Below are 21,770 nucleotides of genomic sequence, written 5' to 3' on the forward strand. Positions count from 1 at the left end.
TAAACCACATCTGTCCATTGTACTGAACTCTAATCCCCCCCCGTGAAGCTGGAAAGTTGGACCGGCCAACCCCCCCACTGTTTCTCACATCGCCGGCCATAAAGTCTTCATTTAGTCTTTCCACGCTCCGACCTCTGACGTGGTCCTTAATTACAATATTAAAAACGGCCTAATAAATAATTGAGGCAAAGGAATGGCCTTCTGTCATAAAATCTCCCCGACAAACTGCGATGGGAGTTGAAGGTTGGCACCCGCGAAATCATACACACACACACACACACACACACACACACACACACACCACACTTACATCCCTTTTGAGGGATGAGGCTCATGGTGTGCTGCCGTCGCCGCCGGCTGCTCGTCATTGCAGTAACCTTTACAAATGCCGGCGCCCGGCCCTAATTGGCTGAAAGTGGGCGACGTGTGTCAGACGGCTACACCCAAGATTTTAATCGCCGCCGCGGTTTGTCTTAACATTTTCACCCTGACGTTTGCTGAGAGTGTCTGACTCCGTCGGCTAATTCTGCTCTAGGTTCTAAAGGGAAATGCTGACGTTGTGAGGCGTTGACGTCATCGGGAGAAGATTCTCCGTTACGCCATGAGTTAATAAGCTTAGCACAGCCAATGCTAGCTGGTGTATTAGCATGGCCATGGACTGGAGCTCGGTCCAATCAGCTGAGATACCATCCGGCGAGCGGCCATTTTAATCCTTGTTGTGTCCACAACGTGGAGACTTCGGCCTCACCTTTGACGTGTTTTTCATGATGGATCCGTCAAACCAGTGAGGTTTCAAAGTGCCAGGATGTTTTGACAGAGCTTAGCTCAGTTGTGCTAAGCTAACAAGTGCTAATAGTTTGGTATGTTACTTCATGTTTTCCTTTCCAAAATCATGGGGGAAAGTCATAGGCGGCCATCTTTAACACCCGACAAGGACTTTGTTCTGTCAAATTAATTGGAGATTAATTGATTAATCGTGCATACTCAGACCGGGATGTTCTCTCGGTGAATATCCACTTTTGGACGAAGTTAATCGTCTCCACCTCATTTGCATTCCAACCAATGTTCACATGTGTGGAGGTCACATGACCGTCCCCGCTGTCAGGTTTCTTCTTCTCATTCGGATGAAACATCTGCGCGCAAAACCAAGCACCCCGCCGCCGCCGCCGCCGCCGCCTGCTCCGACTTTCACCCATCCTGAGGCCTGTCAGCTGGTTCATAGGATTCTCGACTCCTGCGCAGTTAATAACCTGTCAGCACACACACACACACACACACACACACACACACACAGACATGCAAAGCAGGGACGTCCAGTGTGACTGACTGCAGACCCCAATTACAGACTGAAAGAAGAAAAAAAAATAAAAACAAAACAGGAACCCATGAATGCTGGATCAAACCATCCTGGCGGCGGCGGAGGGGAGAATTAGCCAATCCTGGAATTAAAAAAAGCCGGATGGAGGTCTTCCATTGGGACCCACTGTGCTCGGACTTTGGAGTCTGGGGTCCAATGTGCGCACGTTCAAGAAGTAATATCCCCTTGGATGCGGTTGTCGGGGTGATGGCTGGTCGCCGTGGCGTTCGCCGTGGCGTTCCCTGAGGCACAGGGATCTCCAAGGTGCGGCGGCAGCAACATGACGATCAGAGATGATCCGATCAATGACCTGATCGACAAAGGTGACGCAGCTGACCCCTCACAGCCTCGTCGATGCATCATGCACAGTAACATGAGATTGCACGCACACACACACACACACACACACACAAACACACGTGCATGCTTGCAGCCGTTCCCTGTCACCGTGGCAACTGTCAGAGTTCACACACTCTTTTGTGTTTGGTTTTCAGTCTCCCGTGCAGATCCGCCGCTCCGCCGGCCTCGTCGCCTGTTTTCATAAACCGGGCTGTGTGTGTATGTGTGCACGTTCGTACATGCGTGTGTGTGTGTGTGTGTGTGTGTGTGTGTTTCTATCTGCTGGGTTTTCGATTTAGCGCCGCGAGCTCTGTTTATCCCTGTCCAGGAGATAAAAAGCGATGCAGGTTGGCGTAAAAAGCGAGGAGAATCGGGATGTGAAGCTGCTGTCCGTCCGTCCGTCTCCCCGCTCAGCTTAACGTATGGGAACCCTTTGAACCCCGTTACCATGACAACAACTGTCGTTTCCACCATCTTTGTTTTTCCCGCTCCTCTGTGATGTTTTGTTGGAGGGATCTCCTCAGGAGAGGCATCTCCTCCTCCTTTCAACATCTCCTCTGCCACCCTGCGGCAGGAGGTTTCGTAAAAACCGCGAAATCGACGCGCTAGTTAGCATGCTAGCTAAAGTTAAATTAGTCAGAATGTGCTTACCTGACATCCAGTTGAGTCACTTCTGTGGAACAGAGCTGGGAAGGAAGGAGTGAGTCCCCTTTTCTGGATCTAGATCTTCTGTTTGGTTTATTTTTAAAATGATCATCATTTTCGCCCAGTTTCCGGGAACCATCGGAACATTCGGTTCCTCCATTTAATTTGTCCTCATTTTCCTCTGTGTTTTATTAAGATAATGGTTCTGTTGTTGACTACTGGCGATGTATGTTTGCTCTGATCAGACAAACACACACACACACACACACACACACACACACCTTGACTTTCTCTCCAATTGGTTCAAAACCACTGTTAAACAATTCTGTTCCCTGGCGAAAAAATGATGTTCGTGACCAGACTCATGTCGGTCAGAGCAGTGTGTGTGTGTGTGTGTGTGTGTGTGTGTGTGTGTGTGTGTGTGTGTGTGTGTGTGTGTGTGTCTGTGTGTGTGTACGCTTCAGTTTTTGTCGATGATGAATTCCCATTGCCGGGGAAGAGGAGCGAAGGCTTTCGTCTCCACAGCCTGCCAACCTCCCGGCTGCCTCGGCTGGTGCCGTTTCCTTCCAGATCTTCCTATTTTATTTCCCGGCTTTAAGTAATTGAATTTCAGAGTGCTGCACGAAGACACACACACACACACACACACACACACACACACACATATTGACAGAAACTGTTACTGACCTCACTCTCAAATCCTGTCCTTCAATCCAGACTAATATAGTCAAGTCTTAGTGGTTGCTGTTTTATTTATTACACTGGGCGTGCATGCGCTCACACACACACACACACACACACACACACACACACACCCTGCCCATCTTGATCAGCGGCCCAGACCCGGTGGCCGGGCACTTGATTGACAGCCGGGCTGATTGTGTGCAGGGATTGATTAGCGGGGCCCGGTGAGGCGGAACTTCCTGCCGTCAGTCACGACAGGAAGTGGACTGTGTCCGTTCTATTTTTAGAAGAGCTCGGCCGGCGTTGGGCTGTAAGTTGATGCCGTCGCCGGGGAAACGAAGGAAAAGGTCGGATTGATTAAATCCCAGATTATGGGTGATAATAAAAACCGCTCAGTGTTTTACGGCCATCCTCACTTCCTGTTTCCTTCTGTGATGGATAATTAACTCCAAAATCCTGGTTGGGTGTCTCTATGTGCAGTTCACACTCACACACACACACACACACACACACACACACACACACACACACACACACACACACACAGCATTCATCCTGTGACTCCAACCTCTCCTGCTTCTGCAGCTGGCAATATTTTCAATATGAAGGTTTTAAATATCTTTTTTTGTGTTCCAGTGTGTGTGCGTGTGCCTGTGTGTGTGTGTGTGTGTGTGTGTGTGTGGTGTGTGTGTGTGTGTGTGCGTCTGCATGTGTGTGTGTGTCTCCTCTCACGCTGCGGGAGCTGTGGCTAATGATGTTTTGAACTCAGTGCTGTTTTTCTCATTTGCACTTTGAGATGAGTGTGTTTGGATCGAGCAAAGTCAGGGTGGATAACGTGTGTGTGCGTGCGCGCACACACACACACACACACACACACACACACACTGCAGTCCCGCCCCCCCCACCGTTGTCTTGGATCTTGCAGTCGGAGGTTCCTCCTGCGACTCGTCCTCCTCTGTTCTTCAGCACAACTGTGAAGGAGATCCCTGGTTCTTCTGATGTGCAGCTGGAGATCCTTTGACGTTCATCTCCCACGGGTTCCTGCTGCTCTCAGATCCCTGTGAACCAACCAGAACCTCACCAGACCAGCCTCCGCCACATCGGCCCCTAGCGATCAATCACAGATTGATCAGTTTATAGATCAATCCCCATGTATGTTCTTTATTCATCCTCTTTCAGACGTCCATTTCTTCCTCCTCCTCCTTCTCGTCCTTCTCCTCATCATCATCCCCCTTCTCTCTGTCCTCCATCTTCTCCTCCTCCTCTGAGATGATGAAGTGCAGATCTTTATTGGAGAGCCATCTGCAGCAACCCCTGCCTGATTGCAGAGGAACATGTTGAAGAAGGTCTGAGGAGTTTTCAGGAATTGCCAGGACGTCTCAGTCGATGTGCAGAAGGACGTCTGAGGTGTTTCTCCAGAGGTGTGTGGACATCTTCTGGTTTGAGCTGGGCTGAGAATATGTGAGGATTTTTCAGGAGGTTTGAGGAGAGCAGTGAAGAGATGTGAGGAGGTCTGAGGAGTCTTCTGGAGGTGTGAGTAGGTCCTCTTGTTCTGAAGCACTGACAGACGTTCTCACACTGCTTCTCCCTGTGTGTGTGTGTGTGTGTGTGGGGGGGGGGGGGGGGGGGGGGGTTATAATTACCAGAATGATCTATCGGCCAAACAAAGTGCCTCCTTCTCCTCTTCTCTTTCCCTCCTTCATCTTGTCCTCCTCCTCTTCAGCTGTAATGCCTCCCATCAATCAAACTAAAAGGATTACAGCACACACACACACACACACACACACACACACACACACACACACACACACGTCCTCCCCCAGTGCTCCCCTTCTTCTTCACCTCCTCCTAGTCTCTGGATGATGGGCCTTTCAAAGGAAGGGGTTTGTGGAGTAGTGGACCAACACCTGGGGGAAATATCTCCTTCCGATCTTCTCCAGGACCTCCCTCACTTTTTCTCTGCAGCTCTTTACTCTTCACCGCCGCCCCCCTGCAGGTTCTACACTCTCGGACGGCGACACGATGGTGAACCTTCACTCCGTCCATGTTCTCCTGCCTGGGTTCATCCCAGGTTCTCCGTCTTCCTCCCCAGCGTCCAGAAACACTGGTGGACGGCTATCATGGAACATCACGTCTCCTTCAATCAGTGTAACGGGGAGCAGATCCCCTCCGAGGTCAGCAGACGTTCTCCTTGTTGGACTCGCTGGAGATCTTAATCCAGTTGAGTCGGTATCAGCCATCTATGATGATGGACAGGAAATCGAATTATCTTCCCATCTCATGTTTTCCCGCTCCTCTTCCTCCTCCATCCTCCCTCTTCACGCCTCCTCTTCCTTCGGCGGGCAGCCAGCGGTCAATCCCCCCTTCACACTCCAAAGCTCCAGGTGTAAGAGAAGATCCGAGGGACTAAACTTAAAATATAATCCAGATTAGCGAGTAAAGAGACTAAAAAGGGAATCATGTTGAATATATATGATGATATTCTTCCGATATGGTGGCGGTGCAGAGGTCAGCCACAAGGTCTCTGGTTGGATATTTATCGATTATGAGTTTATATTAATCGAACAATAAGCAAGCAGACGTTTTTAAATTGGAAAACTAGCAGATCTTTGAGCAGCTAAATGTAAATGTCCAGCTCCCTTCCTTTGTTTTTGCTTTATTCATTCATTTCGTCCGACTCAAACCGCGTCTACGTGGAAGCGAGGAGCCACAGTTGTCCATAAAACCACGCTTTGACACCTGGTGGGTCTGAACACTGGTGGGGCCGCCGCCCTGCAAGCACCTGGTCCATGCACCGCTCGCAGGTCCTGGCAAGAACATTCACCACACCAGATGGTCTCCTCTTCTTCTCTTTCCTGACATACTTAAAGTGGTTGGCTTTGACCTCCAGAGAGAAGAACCGGCCTTCGAGGCAAACGTTCTCCCGGAGCAGAACCCATGTTGACCTCCAGCCGAAGCTGAGGGGCGTGCAGGAACCGGCATGTCCGCTGCAGCTGGCGTTCCCCTCCGCCTCCCCTGACCTTTGACCGGTCACCTGACAGGCATCGGCGGTCGCCCGTGTCGGTGTCATGCGGAGCCGACGCCTCAAACCACCTCCGTCGAGGAGGTCCGGAGGTCCAGTGCTGGTCACGCTCGCCGCAACAGGCGTCCCACCGTAGATGGAGCTCTGTGATTGGCCAGGGCTCACTGTCATGGGACGCCACTCGCCAAAGACTGGGCTGAAAGGCGCCGGACACGCCACAGTGTGTGTGTGTGTGTGTGAACGTGTGTGTGTGTGCGGTGATATATATCAGTCAGTGGCATTTTTTTTTTTCCCCCAGTCAGCAGAGCCGTATCACCCCGTGCAGGGCTTCAGTGTTGTTGTCTGGTTGCCGTGGTGATGAGCGGCGACGCGACGCAGCTCCGATTAATTGTTTCTCGCAGACGAATCGATGGCGGAGCTAATTAGCGGGCGCCGGGAGCGGCGGGGGACGGCCGTCTTCGTCTGCGCACGGGTCACATCGCGCCAAGAGGGGGAGGAAGACAGGATGAAGAGCGCAGAGACCTTCCTCTTCACTTTATCCCGCTCGTCTCTTTTCTCGCTTTCATCCCTCGCCGCCGAGAGCTCGTTGGAGCTTACTCAGCGTTTTCTTATCGCCCTCCTCTTCATCCCCCAGAAGGGGAAAAGCTTGACGCAACACCATGTCCTTTTCATCCTCCCTCCTCATCCTCACATCCTCAGCCCGCTCTCCTAAGCCTCCAGCACTCAGGTAGAGACAGATTAGGTTTTTTTATTGACCACGAATTTAATCCTGGAAGCCGTGAGATGTCGATGAAGATCACAGCAGCTCCTCAGAAGGACAGGGAAGGGTTAAAGTCTGCATCTTCATCTTCTCCGAGGACACAGTCCTCCTCCTCCTCCTCCTCCTCCTCTAGCAGCTTCATCTTCATCGATGACGAGCTTCTCGCTCCGTCTGGGTGTGTGTTGGGTTGCTGGACATGTGCACGCACACACACACACACACACACACACACATGCACACAGACACGCACTACTTTTCTCTGTCAGGATGGCAGTCATGTCTGATTTATTCAGAGGAGGCTAACACACACACACACATTCAAACACCGTCAGCACAACACGCGGTCAGGGCCGCACGCAACCTGTCAGCGGGATGCACGCATGCGCGCACGCTCACACACACACACACACACACACATACACGCTCCTACACACACATTTATTTTTGCATTCTCAGTTTGTTTATGTTTCAGGATCATTCCTGTCTATGGACAGTTATTCTTTGTGTGCTTGTGTGCGTGCATATGTGGTGTGTGTGTGTGTGTGTGTGTGTGACCTTGCAGAGCACCATGTTTGTGTGTACTATGCGGGTCGTCCAGGCTACCAGTGTTGGGTCTGTTTGTGTTTAGTGATTCCATATCAGTCCATTGATCGATCGGGTCGGTCTGGAGCTGGCGGGACGGGCCGGACCATGTTACCCGACCCCCACACACGGACCGAACCAACTGTTGTGGACGTCAGGGAGGTTTAGTACCGTGTGTTTTATTGTTCAAACACGTTCTATCGAAGAGAAAGACCGTCCAATAGGGTGCAAGTAGGAAGTGGCACAGCTGTAGCTTAAGTCACTTCCTGTTTTAGATGATTTCGACATGTTGAGTGACGCTGACAGACAGAGGACAGGAGACGGGAGAGAGAGATTGATAGATAGATAAATAAATAGATAGATAGATAGATAGATAGATAGATAGATAGATAGATAGATAGATAGATAGATAGATAGATAGATAGAAGACATAGAGGGACAGCTAAACGGCAAAAAGACAGAGGAACCGACAAAGAGAGACAGAAAGATAGAAAAAGTGACAGACAGAGAAAGTTATGTGCAGAGAGACACAGGCAGAGGGAGGTACAGAATGTGTGCATGTGTGTGTGTGTGTGTGTGTGTGTGTGCCATGCATGCCTTTCTCTTTGAGTGACCCCCTCCCCCCCCCATGTCTGCATGGGAACCACAGCATGTGCCTCAGACAGCTGTGACGGTTCGATGCACGATGGCGTGCATGAGAACGTGCACACCTGCGCGCGAGCGCCGGTGAACACGTTCCCACGGTTGGAACCCGCCTCCACCCGGGAGGTCTTCGGTTCTGGCCAACGGCGTCCAGGAGGCTCGGGGCGGGCGGAAATCACCTGGCCGCCGAGGGATTAGACGGGATTACTGGGAAGGGATTACTCAGGGGAAAATATCTGTTTGGCCCCGGAGGCCGAGGGCTCCTGAACGCATCTTCAGGACACGACTCGTGCACAGGTGTGGTGTTCAAGGTCCGAGTGATGAGGAAGCTTTGTGACTAGCGGCTGAAGGCAATGCTACAGTGATCCCAGAGCTAACCTCTGCGACAGAAGATAGGAAGGAGAAACTGGGTTTACGAGAAGATACTCGAAGGTTAGCGTCCACTGAGTTGGGTCTTTGGAACATTGTGGTCCAAGTGTCCCGCGTGGAAAGAACCGGTCCGATCCGGAACTGTCCGTGATGGGTCACAGTTCGGGTCCTCGTCTCCCGTCACTTCCCAGCGTCCTTATCTGCTGGGAGATAGCAGCTCTATCTGCAGCTCTGGCCTGGAAGGTCCACGTCCTGGAGCGCCGGCGGTGCCCTGCTCCTCGACCCCTGAGGTCAACCCGACTCCACCTTCAGGAGCTAAATCAGTCACAGCCGGTGTGATTTATCTCCAGCTGCCAGGTGTTAGTATTTCTCCGCTGACCTGCTACGTCCGCGTGGTTGCCCTCTACCTTCTACCTCGGCCTGCTTTGAAGAAACACTTTTAGGTCACAACTCTTGGTAACGTCCCCTAAAAACCATGGCAGCAAGAACACAGGAAATAACAGCAGCGGTGGTGAGTCCAGCTGAGTGCCGGGAGCTGGAAGTAGCAGGAGCAGTCAGAAGTCCTGCAGGGATTGTTCTATTTTTGAGTTCCTCCTCCGAACAAGAGGTGTTGGCCCATGACTCCGGAAGAGGTGGCGTTATGTGTTGGTTGTAGCTTCACTCCCTGCTCCTAGCACCAGGGGTTAGCCGACTTGTGCTTGGCGTCCAACGCCTGGGTCTCAGGGCGGTTCTCCAATTAGTAACTAGGCCCGAGTCCCCGGACCTTCACAAGGGAAGGCCAGGAGGTTTATACCCTTCCTGACAGAATGGGGCGCCACTTCAAGCCAAGGTGCGCAAGAAGGGCCCTTTGCCCTGATTAGCTGTTGTCATTAGCTGTTGCCGTATGAAGCTTGGTCCTGTTGTACCTCTTCCTCATCGTTTGCTCAGCGCCACAGCCTCTTCTTCCACAATGTTCCACTGGTTGTAAAGAGTCTGGGGGGTTTCGAGACTCGCGGGTCATCTCAGACTGCCGTTCGCCGTCTGAGAGCTACTCAGACGTACTTTGACTGCTTTTGCGAAGCAGCTGACTCACAGTGCTGTTATGGGTGAAAGTGAGTCACAGTCTGAGGGACTGAAGGAGCCCAGGAACCCACACGTCTGCAGGAACATCATTTTGTACAGAGAATGTTTGAAAATAGCCACTTTCTCACTGAAGGAACTTTTTGCAGTTGCCAAAGCCTTTTCAGGAACTAGGTTTCTTGGTGCATGTGGACAAAAGAGGAACCATGTACCTGTTTTTCAAGCCATTTTAGCTCCCACTCCAGGGTCTTTTCGTGGGTCCATTGGTACTTGTATGACCTCAGTGCTTGGTGAGTGATGGAACTCATAAGTCATACCCAGTAACAGGTACTTCTAGTGGACCAAGAGTGCCATCTTGAAAACCTATCCTGGCCTCTGGTCAAACATTTTCTTGCCACAAATTGGACAGAAGCTCTGAGAAATGGGCCGACGAACACGTTTGAGCTCTTCTGGCCTGCTATGCTCCAAAGGGGTTTCCAAACGAAGTCCAGAGTTAGCTAACCCATCTGATGAGTAGCAAAACCTATCTGATCATACACGGTTGTTTTTCTCCAACCTGAGGAACATGAATGCTTTAGCAGCTTTTCTGTCCATGTTGTCCATGTCGCCTCCCTTTTCTTTTCTTCAGGTTTTTTTTTTATGAGTTTGGAACTTAACATACATGATGTAGGTGCCTGCATCATGTTACTATCCGCCCTTACTGCCCGTTTGAAGCTGAAAGGTTCCCCTGGAGTACGAGGGTAGTTCCTGGAATGTTGTTCGAGCTAGACAGTTATCGGAACTTCTTGCCGAAAGTGGCTGTGGACTCAATAAAATGAACGCATACAAAAAAGATCCCCGGAGCTTTCCAAAAGTTCTATGTCCGACATGAGTTCTCCGGTCTTGGTGCTGAACCTGATGTCCATTGGCCATCAGGGGTTGCTGCTAGCGGTCAGATCTGTTGCTGCTTCCACGCCTCTCAGTTGAGACTGGAGACCCTCAAACTGTAAACCAAACCGGACTGTGGCGTCCTGGAATGTAGGTTCTCTCTCAAACCTCGTGTTCGGGAAAACGGGCCTCTTCTCCAGGCAGCAGACAGTAGCCTGGTGTCATTCCATCTCTGTGGACCCTCCTCCTCCTCCTCTTCTTCCCCCCTTTGGGCCCCTTCGCCCTACGGCTCTCATTAACATAGAGGGTCCCGGCGGCAGCCCGGGGGCTGATGTTGGCTTGTTCTCCACACAAAGAAGAACCCCCAGACCCAGAACATCATGTACAGTCCCGGTATGCCTGACTCCATGTGAGACGTACTTGTTAAAAACCGGGGACGTTTCTTTTCTTTTTAATCTTTTTAATCTTTTTTCTTTTTAAATGCCGGCTCTTCCTGATTTATCCCTTCACCTGCAACGCTCCTTTATCCCACAGCTTTTCCTTCCATTTATCCCAGTAAAAAAAAAAAAAAAAAAGCCCATCCCTGCTCGCGGCGTCCAGGAATGCAGATCTTTTAACCACCAGTGTAGCGTAGCCTCGTTGCTTCTTCCCATAACAATAGTGTCCATGTGTCACATCCGTAAGCTGACGCTAACACTAGCAACTAGCTATGTTGTCAGTATGTGGCTCTTGGCTGCTTTAGCATTTTCACGCTATCGCCGTATGCGGTCCAGCATCCGTGGTTTCCCGACCGGACCAGATGCTAGTCGTCCAGCAGCGCGCTCAGTCCAAACCGATTGCTAGCTAGTGTAAGCTGGTATCTCTGAAGGCGGATCTCGGTTGTTTTTTTGGGCGCTCCGAGCGTACAAGTGTCCCGTCCAGTCTGCAAAAATGTCCTGTCGAGGACAGAGGGTCCAGACAGCAGAGGGAGCAGGATTAAAATCACAGATTCCATGCCGGCGTGCCCGAGTTCTGCACGCCGCCGCGTTTTTACGGAGCTGAAACCGGTATTTTATCAGAAAACGTCTGTATTTGAGTCTATCAGGCTGAATGAGCTGTAATGTAAAGCCTCTGATCAGTGAACTCATGACTTATTCATCCACTCACAACAATGCGACCACAGATTTGCGCGTGTGCGTCTGTGCATGTGTGCGTGTGTGTGTGTGTGCTTGCGCAGTACAAGAACACACCCTCTTGTTTTGATTAGAGCGAGTGAGGCTTTGCAGCCGGACGTGCAGAGGAGTGAAAGCGGGGAGGGGGTCGGGGCCGGAGGGGCGGAGCCAGCCTTCCATTCATCGCGAGCAGAAAGCCTCCGTCTGCTGCCGGCGTCCGATTGGCCGGCGTCTGTGATGGGCGCGGGAGAGAGGGAGCGTGCGAGCGAGCGATGAACGGAGCGGGGGAGGAGCCGGAGCATGTGAGAGCGCCGACACGGCGGAGAGCCGAGGAGGCGACAACAGAAGAACGCAGGGGAACCAGGGAGAGGAAGGATCTCCTCCAGGGCCACATCTGCTGCTCCTCCTCCTCCTCGGGTTCTATCACTCCCGGCGGCGGCGGCGGCGGCGGCGGACCTCCTCCTCCCTTCTTGAAGAGTTGCCGAAGAGACGAAGAGGGGCGGCAGTGATGACGAGATGACCGCCGCATGTGTGTGTGTGTTTGCTGGCGTTAACCAGGCATAATCTGGCCCAGGCCGGTTGGCATGGCGATGGATGCGAGGCGCCCCCTCGCTCACCGGAGCGTCGCTAGCCGACAAACAGCCCGTTGTTCCTCCGCCCCTCCTCTCTGAACCGGAACCGGAACCAGAGCCAGGAAACAAGGACCGAGCCTGGATCTCATTAAAGGGGTAACAAGCCCTCACACACCCCGGTCCAGACCCTGCACCCTCGCCAGCATTAATTCTTTTTAGCGCCACGCCCATGAATTATGGAGGCAGCGAGCCTCCCCCGGATCGCTGCCCCGTCTGTAGGAGGCGACTGAAGGAGGAGCGAACAGAGGGTCCTCGACCCCCCGCCGTTTGACCGCCAGAGCGAGCGAGGGAGGGAGGGAGGGAGGGAGGGAGGGAGGGGCGTGTCCGACGCCGACAGATGAATGGGCCGCCGCCGAGCGCAGGGGAAGCGACACGTGCTCTGAGACAGAGCGGTGAATTTGACGGGGCCGGCCAGTGTCCTGGCAGCTCCTCCTCCTGCATAGCAGCAAAGTGATGCCGTGAACCCACGCCAAACTCTGGAAGACGTTCTCCTCACCGTTGTTTTGGTTTCTGGACCCCCTCCCGCCAGTCAGGGAGCAATGTGTCATTAAAAAGGCCCGGCTGAATCTTGACGGCGTGACATTGAACAGCCGAGGAGCTTCAAAACACCGCAGCGTGGAAAACCCCTTTCTCATCCTTCCTCCGGTGACAGTTGACGTACAGAGTGAGGGGCGGCCGTGATGTAATTTCCTCCGAGGAGAACGTCCCGGAAAGCGCCCGGAGTTCGCAGCTCGGCGGAGAAAGGTCCAAATCAAGAACAAAATTAAAAAGGTCGCCCGAGCTCAGGTGGTCATGGACGACTCCAGCATTCTGAGGCGCCGCGGGCTGCAGGTAAGAGGAGCTCCGCCGGGGTCAAAGGTCAGGCCCGGGGGCTTTGGCCGATTCGGCTTAGAGGGAGGAATGTAGGTCGGGAAATACATCCACCGTTGATGCTCTTTACGCGCACACGTTGTTGTGTTGGTGTGTTTAATGCACGTGCACGTACAGACGCACACACACACATAGGCCTATCAGGTTTCGCTCAGCGGCCCTCAGCAGATGGACAGGCGGTGATAAATCGATGGGATTCAACCTGGGGGAGCAGCTCAGTCCGCCGTGGTTCCACGCCGAGAGCATCTGTAGATTTCAGCGAGGTCACGCGGCGAGACGTGATGTTTCAGCATCTATCTCCGCCGCTCACCGGACGAGAACCGTCGATCCGAGACGACGGGGGCCACCTGAAGGAAACGGATCCCGAAGGGTTGTTTTGCTTTTTTTCCGCTTCCTGCCGGTACCCCTCGGTGTAACGCCCCCGGAGCCGGAGATGGAGCCGCTCCAGAAATGTCGAGTCAGCAGCTTTGCTCTAAATCCCCCCCCTGCCGGGGGAAGGAGATGCAGATTCGCAGCCGCTCCCGGGCCTCAGGTAACCTCTCCACCTCAGGAGGAATGAAGCTCTGCGTGCCGAACCCTCCCCCCCTTTTCAAAAGGCTGCATCCTATATCGGGCGCTTGCGGTGTTTAAATAGCAAGGAAATGGGCCCCGGAACGGGGACGCGGCCCGGGCGCCGAGGACCGACCTGGATTTATCCGGCTTTACTCCGGCGCCCGGGACTTTGGCGGCACCTGTTTCCTTTTTTTTTTTTTTTTATCTCGGCTTTTTTTTAATTTGCAGACGTGTCATTTAATGGAAGCTAAATCGTCCTTAATTAGCCGTCCACTCGCCAAGGTCACCTTGAAGCGCCTCGGTACTCTCTGTCCTGTTTTTGGCGGCGAGGAAGGAAAACTAGCTCTCTCATTTCTTCATCCGGAAGGAAAAGGAGCTCTTTCGTCCTTTAAATACTAAATTTCTACTGTAATGATAGTGAATGTTGGGGAAAAATTTCTCCCAAATGCCATATCCATTCATTCATTCATTTATAATCTACACCGCTAATCCTGCAGCTAGCCTAGCGTATCAAGGAGGGCTGGAGCCTACCCCCGCTGTGATTGGCCGAGAGGTGGCGTTCACCCTGGACCAATCACAGGGCCACAGAGAGAGATTCATCCTCTCACTCACGCGTCTTCTACGACCACTCGCCCTCTCCTTCTCATGTTTTGGACGGTTCCCCTCCACTCCCACCCTTTGTGTAACCTTTGCTGGAAGAGGTCCTGGCTTCATTTCTTGTTTATTTTTGCCGGAAAGTTTTCTTTTTTTTGCTTTTCCCCACAAAGTGTTCAGAGTGACCGAGCAAACTGCGGATTCCGATTTGCCCCTCAGCGGTGTTGACCCCGACGCCATCCGGGCCCTGTCAGAATGCACTTCTCCTCCCCCGTCCAGACCTCTGGACCTTCTCAACCTTGGATTAGAACATTAAGATGTCCATATGCTTGCAACGCTATTTGTCTCTGTGTGTGTGTGTGTGTGTGTGGATCATGTGTCCCAGCAGAGTGTGAGAAACAGGATTAGCACGGCCATTTGCGGCCGCGAAAAAGCAGCAGGAGCAGGAGTTTTCCAGAAACAAAAGCCCGTCTGTTCACCGACGACGCACCAAATCCCGGGTTTTTCGCCGACCCGCCGCCGCGCTGACATCAGCCCCCCCACCCCCCCACCCCCACCCCGCGTCCATTCCGCCGTGACGAACCGCCACAAGCCTCCACCCCGCCCTCGGCTCGCATTTCGCCGCGCTGAAACTCAAAACGGGCCGTTTCCCGGTCGCGTTATCCCCAGAGGGACTGACCTCCGTCCTTCTCCTGCATCTTCAGGAGTAGGGGTCAGTATCTGTGAAGGCTCAGTCTGAAAGAGGAGGAGCTGGTGGAGGTGGAGGAGGAGGAGGAGGAGGAGACCAGTGTGACCAGGGGACGGCGGGGCCTTCTCCTCCACCAGGATGTTGTGTAAGCGCTGATTCAGACGGCGGCTCGGAATCTGCTCATTAACCAGCCGGCGACCCAAAAAACAAGCAAAAGAAAACAAACCCGGACTGAGAGCTTCCGCGTGGCAAACATGACCTTTGACCCAGCGGGGAGAAGCGGCGCACACACACACACACACACACACACACACACACACACACACACACACACACAGCAGAGCTTCAAGCCCTTGACATCAAACCAGGCTAGCTGAGGAGACTCCTCCGTCCTGACATGTGTATCAGTGTGTGAGCGGTGAGTTCAGGTGCCTTGGAAGGCCCGGCGCTTATTTAGCATTGAGGCAACTTTACTGTGTTTACCGTCAAAACGTCCAGCTTATGTGCGGCTCGGTTGCCACGGTAACCCCTCCTCTCACATCTTCTCTTTATTAGATGCGCGCGACTGTGACAACATTAATTTCCCGAGCCTTTTGAGAAGGATGGAGGCGTTAGCTAGCCGTTAGCCCTCCGTCTTTGGGACCGTGACCTTGGTCGGACTTCAATCTTCTTCCGGGTCTCTGGGATGGATTGATCGGTCCCTCCTCTCCCCTGAAAAAGGAAAACGAAATCAATGATGGCGCACCGAACTCGTCTCTGCCGGAGGCGAGACGAGTTCTGCGGGCCCGGAGGGGCAGGACGGGATGACATGGCGGTGCTTTTAATGACCGTCGTAAATCACGGGCCGAACGGAAAACCAGACCCCGCGTGGATTCTATCCCTCCTTCTCTTCTTCCCTTTGTCCCCCTGGATGGAGGTGGTCCTCGCTCATCTTCAATCATCCAGGAGAGACACTCTCTCCTCCTCCTCCTCCTCCCGTTCGGGCACGGCCGGCTGAACATGCTGCTGTTGCTCGTGAAATATTGATAAAGCTGTCGGTAGCAGGCAGTGAGTGTTTCCAGAGTTTTCAGGTAATCTTGTTCTTTGGCAGCAAGACGCCGTCGAGGGGGCGGAAATTGGGTCGGAATTAATGATGCGGGTCCGACCCCCCCCCCCGGCGCCCCCTCACACAATCGAAACAGCCTATTAGAGAAACTCAGAAAATCTTCTTTGTGGATTAGTTGTCATTAAAATGTGTAACTGGGGCCCGAGGGGTCTTTGTTGTGGTTCTGCGTCGCTGTGGCGATGGTGGGTCCGCCGGCGCCACAGGCCGAGGAGCCGGGTCACGGCCGGGGCTCCCTGGCCTGCAGGAGGTCGGTCAGCTGGTTCAGTCTGAGGTTGAACATCATCAAGGAGACCAGCGAGGTGGACCCGGAGGCGGGGCAGGTAGGACCTCTCGCCGCGCTGGTCTGGTTTTGCTCCCGTCGTAGATCCAGATCTCCTGCCCGGCGTCCAAAAACGGTCGTCAGGTTCATTGAAAGTATCTTCGGTTGTGAATGGTTGCGTGATAGACGGCTGGGTGAACCTGCTCCTTCTGACCGCAGATCTCTATGGAGATGTTTTTCAGTGTTTGGTGATGTAAAGAAGCGGGTCAGCCGTGTGCAATTACATCCCATCGAATATTTTTTGTGTCTGAAGTGCTGTGATATTGGAGTACGTGAAAGGAGGTAGTTTTACTAGGTTTGTGTGGAAGTACTGCCATGGACGAATGGCTCCCTGCATGGTACTGGTGTACTTTGGGTAATACTGCAGTCAGTGTCAGGTCCAGAGCTTTCCACAGAAGTAGTGTGATGGGCGTGTTTCACTCCCGCAACCACACACACACACACACACACACGAACAACACACACACAGATTGAGAATCGATAATCTGCTCCTACTCAGCAGTAAATGCTGCCCGGCTGAGATCCGTGCGGCCGACAATAAGGAGAAATCCTGCCGGGTCTGCCGTCCACCATAAAGCGTCCTCTCCTGTGGGATCTAGTTCTGGGCTCAGTCCGAGTGTTAACGCCCCCCCCTGGTCTCTTGAAGAACTTCTTCTTCTTTGTATCTGCTGTGTGTTCCGTGGCTTCAACCCTCCAGGATTCTCCTCCTCTTCCTCCTCCGCCCGTCACACTCCTTTCATCGTCTCTTAGCATGACGCAAGTGGCCGCCCGGAGGGTGGCGCCGCCCCTGCTGCCCTCCCAGGCTTGAAGTTTTGGCGTGGGGTGGAGATGCTCAGGAGGTGGGGAACCTCCCCGCGTGAGGAGCTCCTCCTCGTCTTTCTTTGTTTGAACTTTCACAGTGTCTCAGACTGAAGCCCCGCTGATGCTGCAACCCCCAGACAAGAAGTTTGAGTGATGTTTGTGTGCGTGTGTGTGTGTGTGTGTGTGTGTGTGTACACCCTTTCCCTGTGGAGAGCAGACACCAGACCTGGGGTCTGTGAGAGACAAAAAAAAAAAATACAGATTGAAGAAAAAAATAGATGCGGGATATAGTTTGTCCACATGTCCCTCTGATTAGCACGCGTCGCGAACATGTTTTCAGAAAAAGTGCAGATCGTCTCGGCTACGATCGAGAGCTACAGCTTAGGGAGCTACATCGCAGCTATAGCTTGAAGCTACCAAACAGCCACATCACAGAGCTATGTCATAGAACAATAGCACAGAGCTACAACAGAGCTATAGCATAAGGCTACCACACAGAGCTATATCACAGAGCTCCAACACACAGCTACAACAGAGCTACATCACAGAGCTACGAAACATAGCTACACACCAGAGCTATGACATACAGCTACACAACAGAGCAACACAGAGCTACGACACATAGCTAAAACACAGTTTTACATCACAGAGCTACGACACCTAGCTATGACCCAGAGCTGTAGCGCAGCACTACAACACAGACCTATAGTATAAAGGTACTAAACAAAGCTACAACACAGAGTTGCAGCATGAAGCTACATGCAGAGCTAAAACACCAGGCTAGGACGCTGAGCTACAACAGAGAGCCGCAAAACAGATGTATATATGGAGCAACACCTTTCAGCTACCACGTACAGCGAGGTAGAAAAGCTACATAATAGAGCTTAATAGCTACAACGTAGAGCTATTACAGAGCTTAAACTGGCAGCTACGACACGTAGCTACACCTTAGCTACGAAAAGCGAGCAATGCACAGACGCCTTATTTTGTAAACCTGGTCGTCAACTGGAGTGGCAGCAATTCCCCCGGAAAATAACCAGCCGGGGCCGCTGGGGTCGCCCCGCGCAACGCCGCCAGGCCGCCGGGTCACGTGACCCGGCCCGCTCGGAATGTGTTGCAAACGTGACCCTGTGGCGCTAACTATCCGGGGCGCCGCGTCAGCCCTCGCTGCCCAGTCAGCCAGTATCTATCTGGTAGATGGTGTTGCTGACGGGACGACACACACACACACACACACACACGCACACACACAGATCTGACATGAGAAAGTGTGGGTGTTCACAACTAAACCTGTCAGACATTGTATTTTGGTTTGTTAACAAGCTCCAGCCGATCGTATCTTTGATTTATACATCGGGACCCACACACACGTGCAGTGCTGTGACAGTCCTCTGTTCTTTCGCCGCTTTTTACACTTTCAGGGTCTTTCATGCCTTTTTGTTCCCACATCTCTCCTCGCCTCCCGCCAGCAGAGCAGATTAGCCAATTAGAGGCCAGCCATGAGCTCATCCGGTAGCCACGGCGACCGCTGGGCGAATAATATGAGCTCATCCTCCGTACAGCGAGAGCGAGAGACCTGTAACCATAGAAGCTCTTCACATCAGCTCTTCAGCCAGCTGGTCGCTTAATACACGCACACACACACACACTCGTGAAGCCCGATACGTATAACGCACAGCTTTGGGTTTGATTTCAGCGTCTAACCTTCCTGTGCAGCCCAGAAAGTTCACAGCAGGTTTATTAACCCTTTGCATCCCGGGGAAGGGTTTCAAATGCAAAGTGTTTTTAGAATAAGATGCCTGGAACCGTCACGGGCGAAGGCGGGGACGAGGAGGTGAAAAGGCCTCTGTTTCAAAATGGAATAAACATGAAAGCCTTCGAGTGTGAAGACACCCCTTCATGCTACTTTGGAAACACATTCACACACACACACACACTCACCAAGTTCACCGACGCCCCCCGGGTTGTGTGTGTCTGTCCCTGCTGATTAAATACCAGAAGAGCGGCAGCAGAGGAAGATGCAACCCCTCTTTCTTTTTCTCTTGTCTCGGCGTGTTGACTCACTCGCACGGCTGTGTTTTGACCTGCGGCTAGCAAACATCAAACACTGTGAAATTGAGTGTCTAGACACACACAAACACACACACACACACACACACACACACACTCCCGTGGCCAGTATGGATTTATCCAACAACAGACGGCAGAATGTGTGTTTTGTCAGACGTTCTGCACTGGTGGTCTCAACACTGTTTTTTTTCTTTTTTTTTCCGCCAGCAGCAAACAAAATGTGATTATGTACAGGGCGGGCGGGGGACGGACGGACGCCGACCACTGCTGGCATCTCCAGCATGTGTCCTTGTCCGGTGTGAAATATCCCATAATGCAGCTTGAAAGGAGAAATGAAATGAGTCTGGAGGGCCCAACTCTTGCTGTTTGGTTCATGATGTCACAGCAGGTGTAGAAGACCCCCCCGCAGACCATGTGATCCCCGCTGGCAACCATAGCTAACAGGCTAACGCTGCTCAATGCCGTATTCTGTTTAGATGAACATTAAAAATGACTAAAAAATAGGATATCTAGATGTCCTGCTCCGAGGACGTCCTCACATCGCATCACTGTGGGATTCACGTTGCCACGGGTTGGAGTAGCTGTTAGCTCGTCCGTCTCGCCGTCGTCACGCCACCGCCCCTAAGCTCGTCCTTTCAAGCCCTTCACCGCCGAGAGGCAGGAAGTGAAGCGTTCATTTTGATTGACATGCCATCTGCGCTAATGATGCAATTACGCATTTATTAAATCAAGAGTTTAGTGCGACCCATTTCACCTTTAATTCATTTTAAAGCAGGAAAAATTACCTAATTGATTTTAGCGTAGGCTAGTTGCCTCTTAGCTAATTGGTTTGGTGAAATGTTGATCAGTCCATTTGGCGGTTTTAATCCTCAGTACTTCCTGGCTCCGCTCTTCTGAAGTAACGTTCGGAGATTCCTCGAACCAAAACCTGTATTCATTTTGATATTTCTCGCTTTCGGGGACGAGCTCTTTGCACTCAGGCTGTTCAGAATCACCATGATGACCAATCAGACTTAAATCATTCGCAGTTTTTGCAAAATATTTCATGAAATGCATTTCCTGTATGCAAGCCATGGCGCTAAATCACCTGCTAACATGCTAGCGATTAGCCGAGAACAAAGTATTTTGTACTGTGAAAGTACTCAAGTACCCTGAGCTCCAGCAGAATACTTCTGAGAAAGATCCCGACAGGCACTTCCTGTTTGGTGGCGCCGTCTAGCATGTTTAAATTCTCACCAGGACCGGGACCCGGTTTTGACGGCGTGTTGATCAGGCCCGCCATCTCCACCTCGATGTTTTCACACTCTATTTCGCGAATGAAAGGAATAACCTATAATGCTTGTGATTGATTAGCAATCGGAGCTAATGGTTTCCTGTGTTTGTGTGTGTGTGTGTGTGTGTGAGGCAGAGCAGCGCGCCGGGGTTTCATCGCAGCCGCACTTTTTAGGTTGATGCTGATGTGAATTGAGTGTTTTTGTTTGCGTGCGCTGGAGCGAACGCCGCATGCGTGTGTGCGTGTGTGTGTGTGTGTGTGTTGGAGTTGGCTGATAGACTGTGCAGCGGGGAGGGGGTGCAACAGAAAAAGGTGCAAATTGAAGCAATTCTCAGTTGGCTGAGTAAAAGATGACAGGCTGGGGGGGCCAGGATTCGGGGGTGGAGGGCTGATAACAAACTGAAGAGCGAGGAAGACGAGCTACGGGGACGAAGAAAGACTGTCAGAATAATGGGGAAAGACTTCATTTGTTGTTCCCCCCCCCCCCGCGGGAGCGTGGCGAGCACTCGCTGTAATCTCAGCATCTCCAGGCTCACGCCGGCCGACGGCTGTCTGCGCCGATCCTCAAACGCACCCGCGGCGTCGGAATCTGGGTCACGCGCGTCAACGCAGGAACCCCCCCCCCCCCCTCCCCTCCACCCACCAGCACCCCAACCCAGCACGGGGAGACACTTTTCACATTTTGATGAGTTCGCTCCTCACAAATGAGCCGCAGCGGTGCGTGGGATGTCAGAGGGAGTGTTTTTGACGGAGGGTTAGCGGCAGGGGTCCATATATCAAGACCCTAAAAGGGCAAACTAGAAGAGTTATGACAGGGGGGTAAACCCCCCCGCCGTGTTCTGAGTGGTTTGGTCCAACACGTCGAACCACTTGGCTTACGAGCTCACAGTCGGTCGAGGCCGACGGCTGCCGGCTCTGGGACATTAAAAGGTACTTCCTGTTTTCTTCCTGTGGCGTCGGTGATCTTCTGAGGGGGGAGCTCGATACATCGAGGCACCACGAGGGTGAAAAAATGGAGAGTTAAGATAGTGGCGACTCCCCCCCCCCCCCCCCGTCGTGGTCAGAATGGTTCGTTCCAACACACCAGGCTGATTTGTTCGCTTCTGTTTTGATAAACAGCTCTGTTTATATAGCCATGCCTTTTTACCGTTGGTTTAAAAAGACGGCCCCGCTAGGCCGTACCAACGGCACGGCGCCGGTGATCACCTGACACTGGTGGTCAATCCACGGTCCTGGCGGGACGGGGTGGGTCCACTCACCTCATGTTGGAAACACACACCACACACCTTATTGTTTCTGGCTGTTGTCAGGGTGGGCAACTTCATTTCCATCTGATCTCACACCCACCCACACACACACACACACACACACACACACGCACACACACAG

General features: G+C 52.5%; 1 protein-coding gene across 7 annotated transcripts in view; it reads left to right on the forward strand.

Moving 5' to 3' along the window:
- Positions 1-21,770, forward strand: part of mast2 (microtubule associated serine/threonine kinase 2) — an 84,358-nt gene that overhangs the window by 20,658 nt on the left and 41,930 nt on the right. The window contains exon 1 of one of the 7 annotated variants that reach the window (XM_086144154.1): positions 12,793-12,940. The exons of the other annotated variants lie outside the window; for them this stretch is intronic. Coding sequence (XP_086000280.1) covers positions 12,902-12,940 — 39 coding nt within the window. The 5' untranslated portion in view covers positions 12,793-12,901. Of the gene's footprint in view, positions 1-12,792; positions 12,941-21,770 lie in introns of those variants that run through there. 7 annotated transcript variants of the gene reach the window in all.

The sequence above is a fragment of the Fistularia commersonii genome, chromosome 1, assembly GCF_037954325.1.
Source record: "Fistularia commersonii isolate RoL2024-O1a breed Wild chromosome 1, RoL_Fcom_v1.0, whole genome shotgun sequence".
Lineage (NCBI taxonomy): Eukaryota > Metazoa > Chordata > Actinopteri > Syngnathiformes > Fistulariidae > Fistularia > Fistularia commersonii.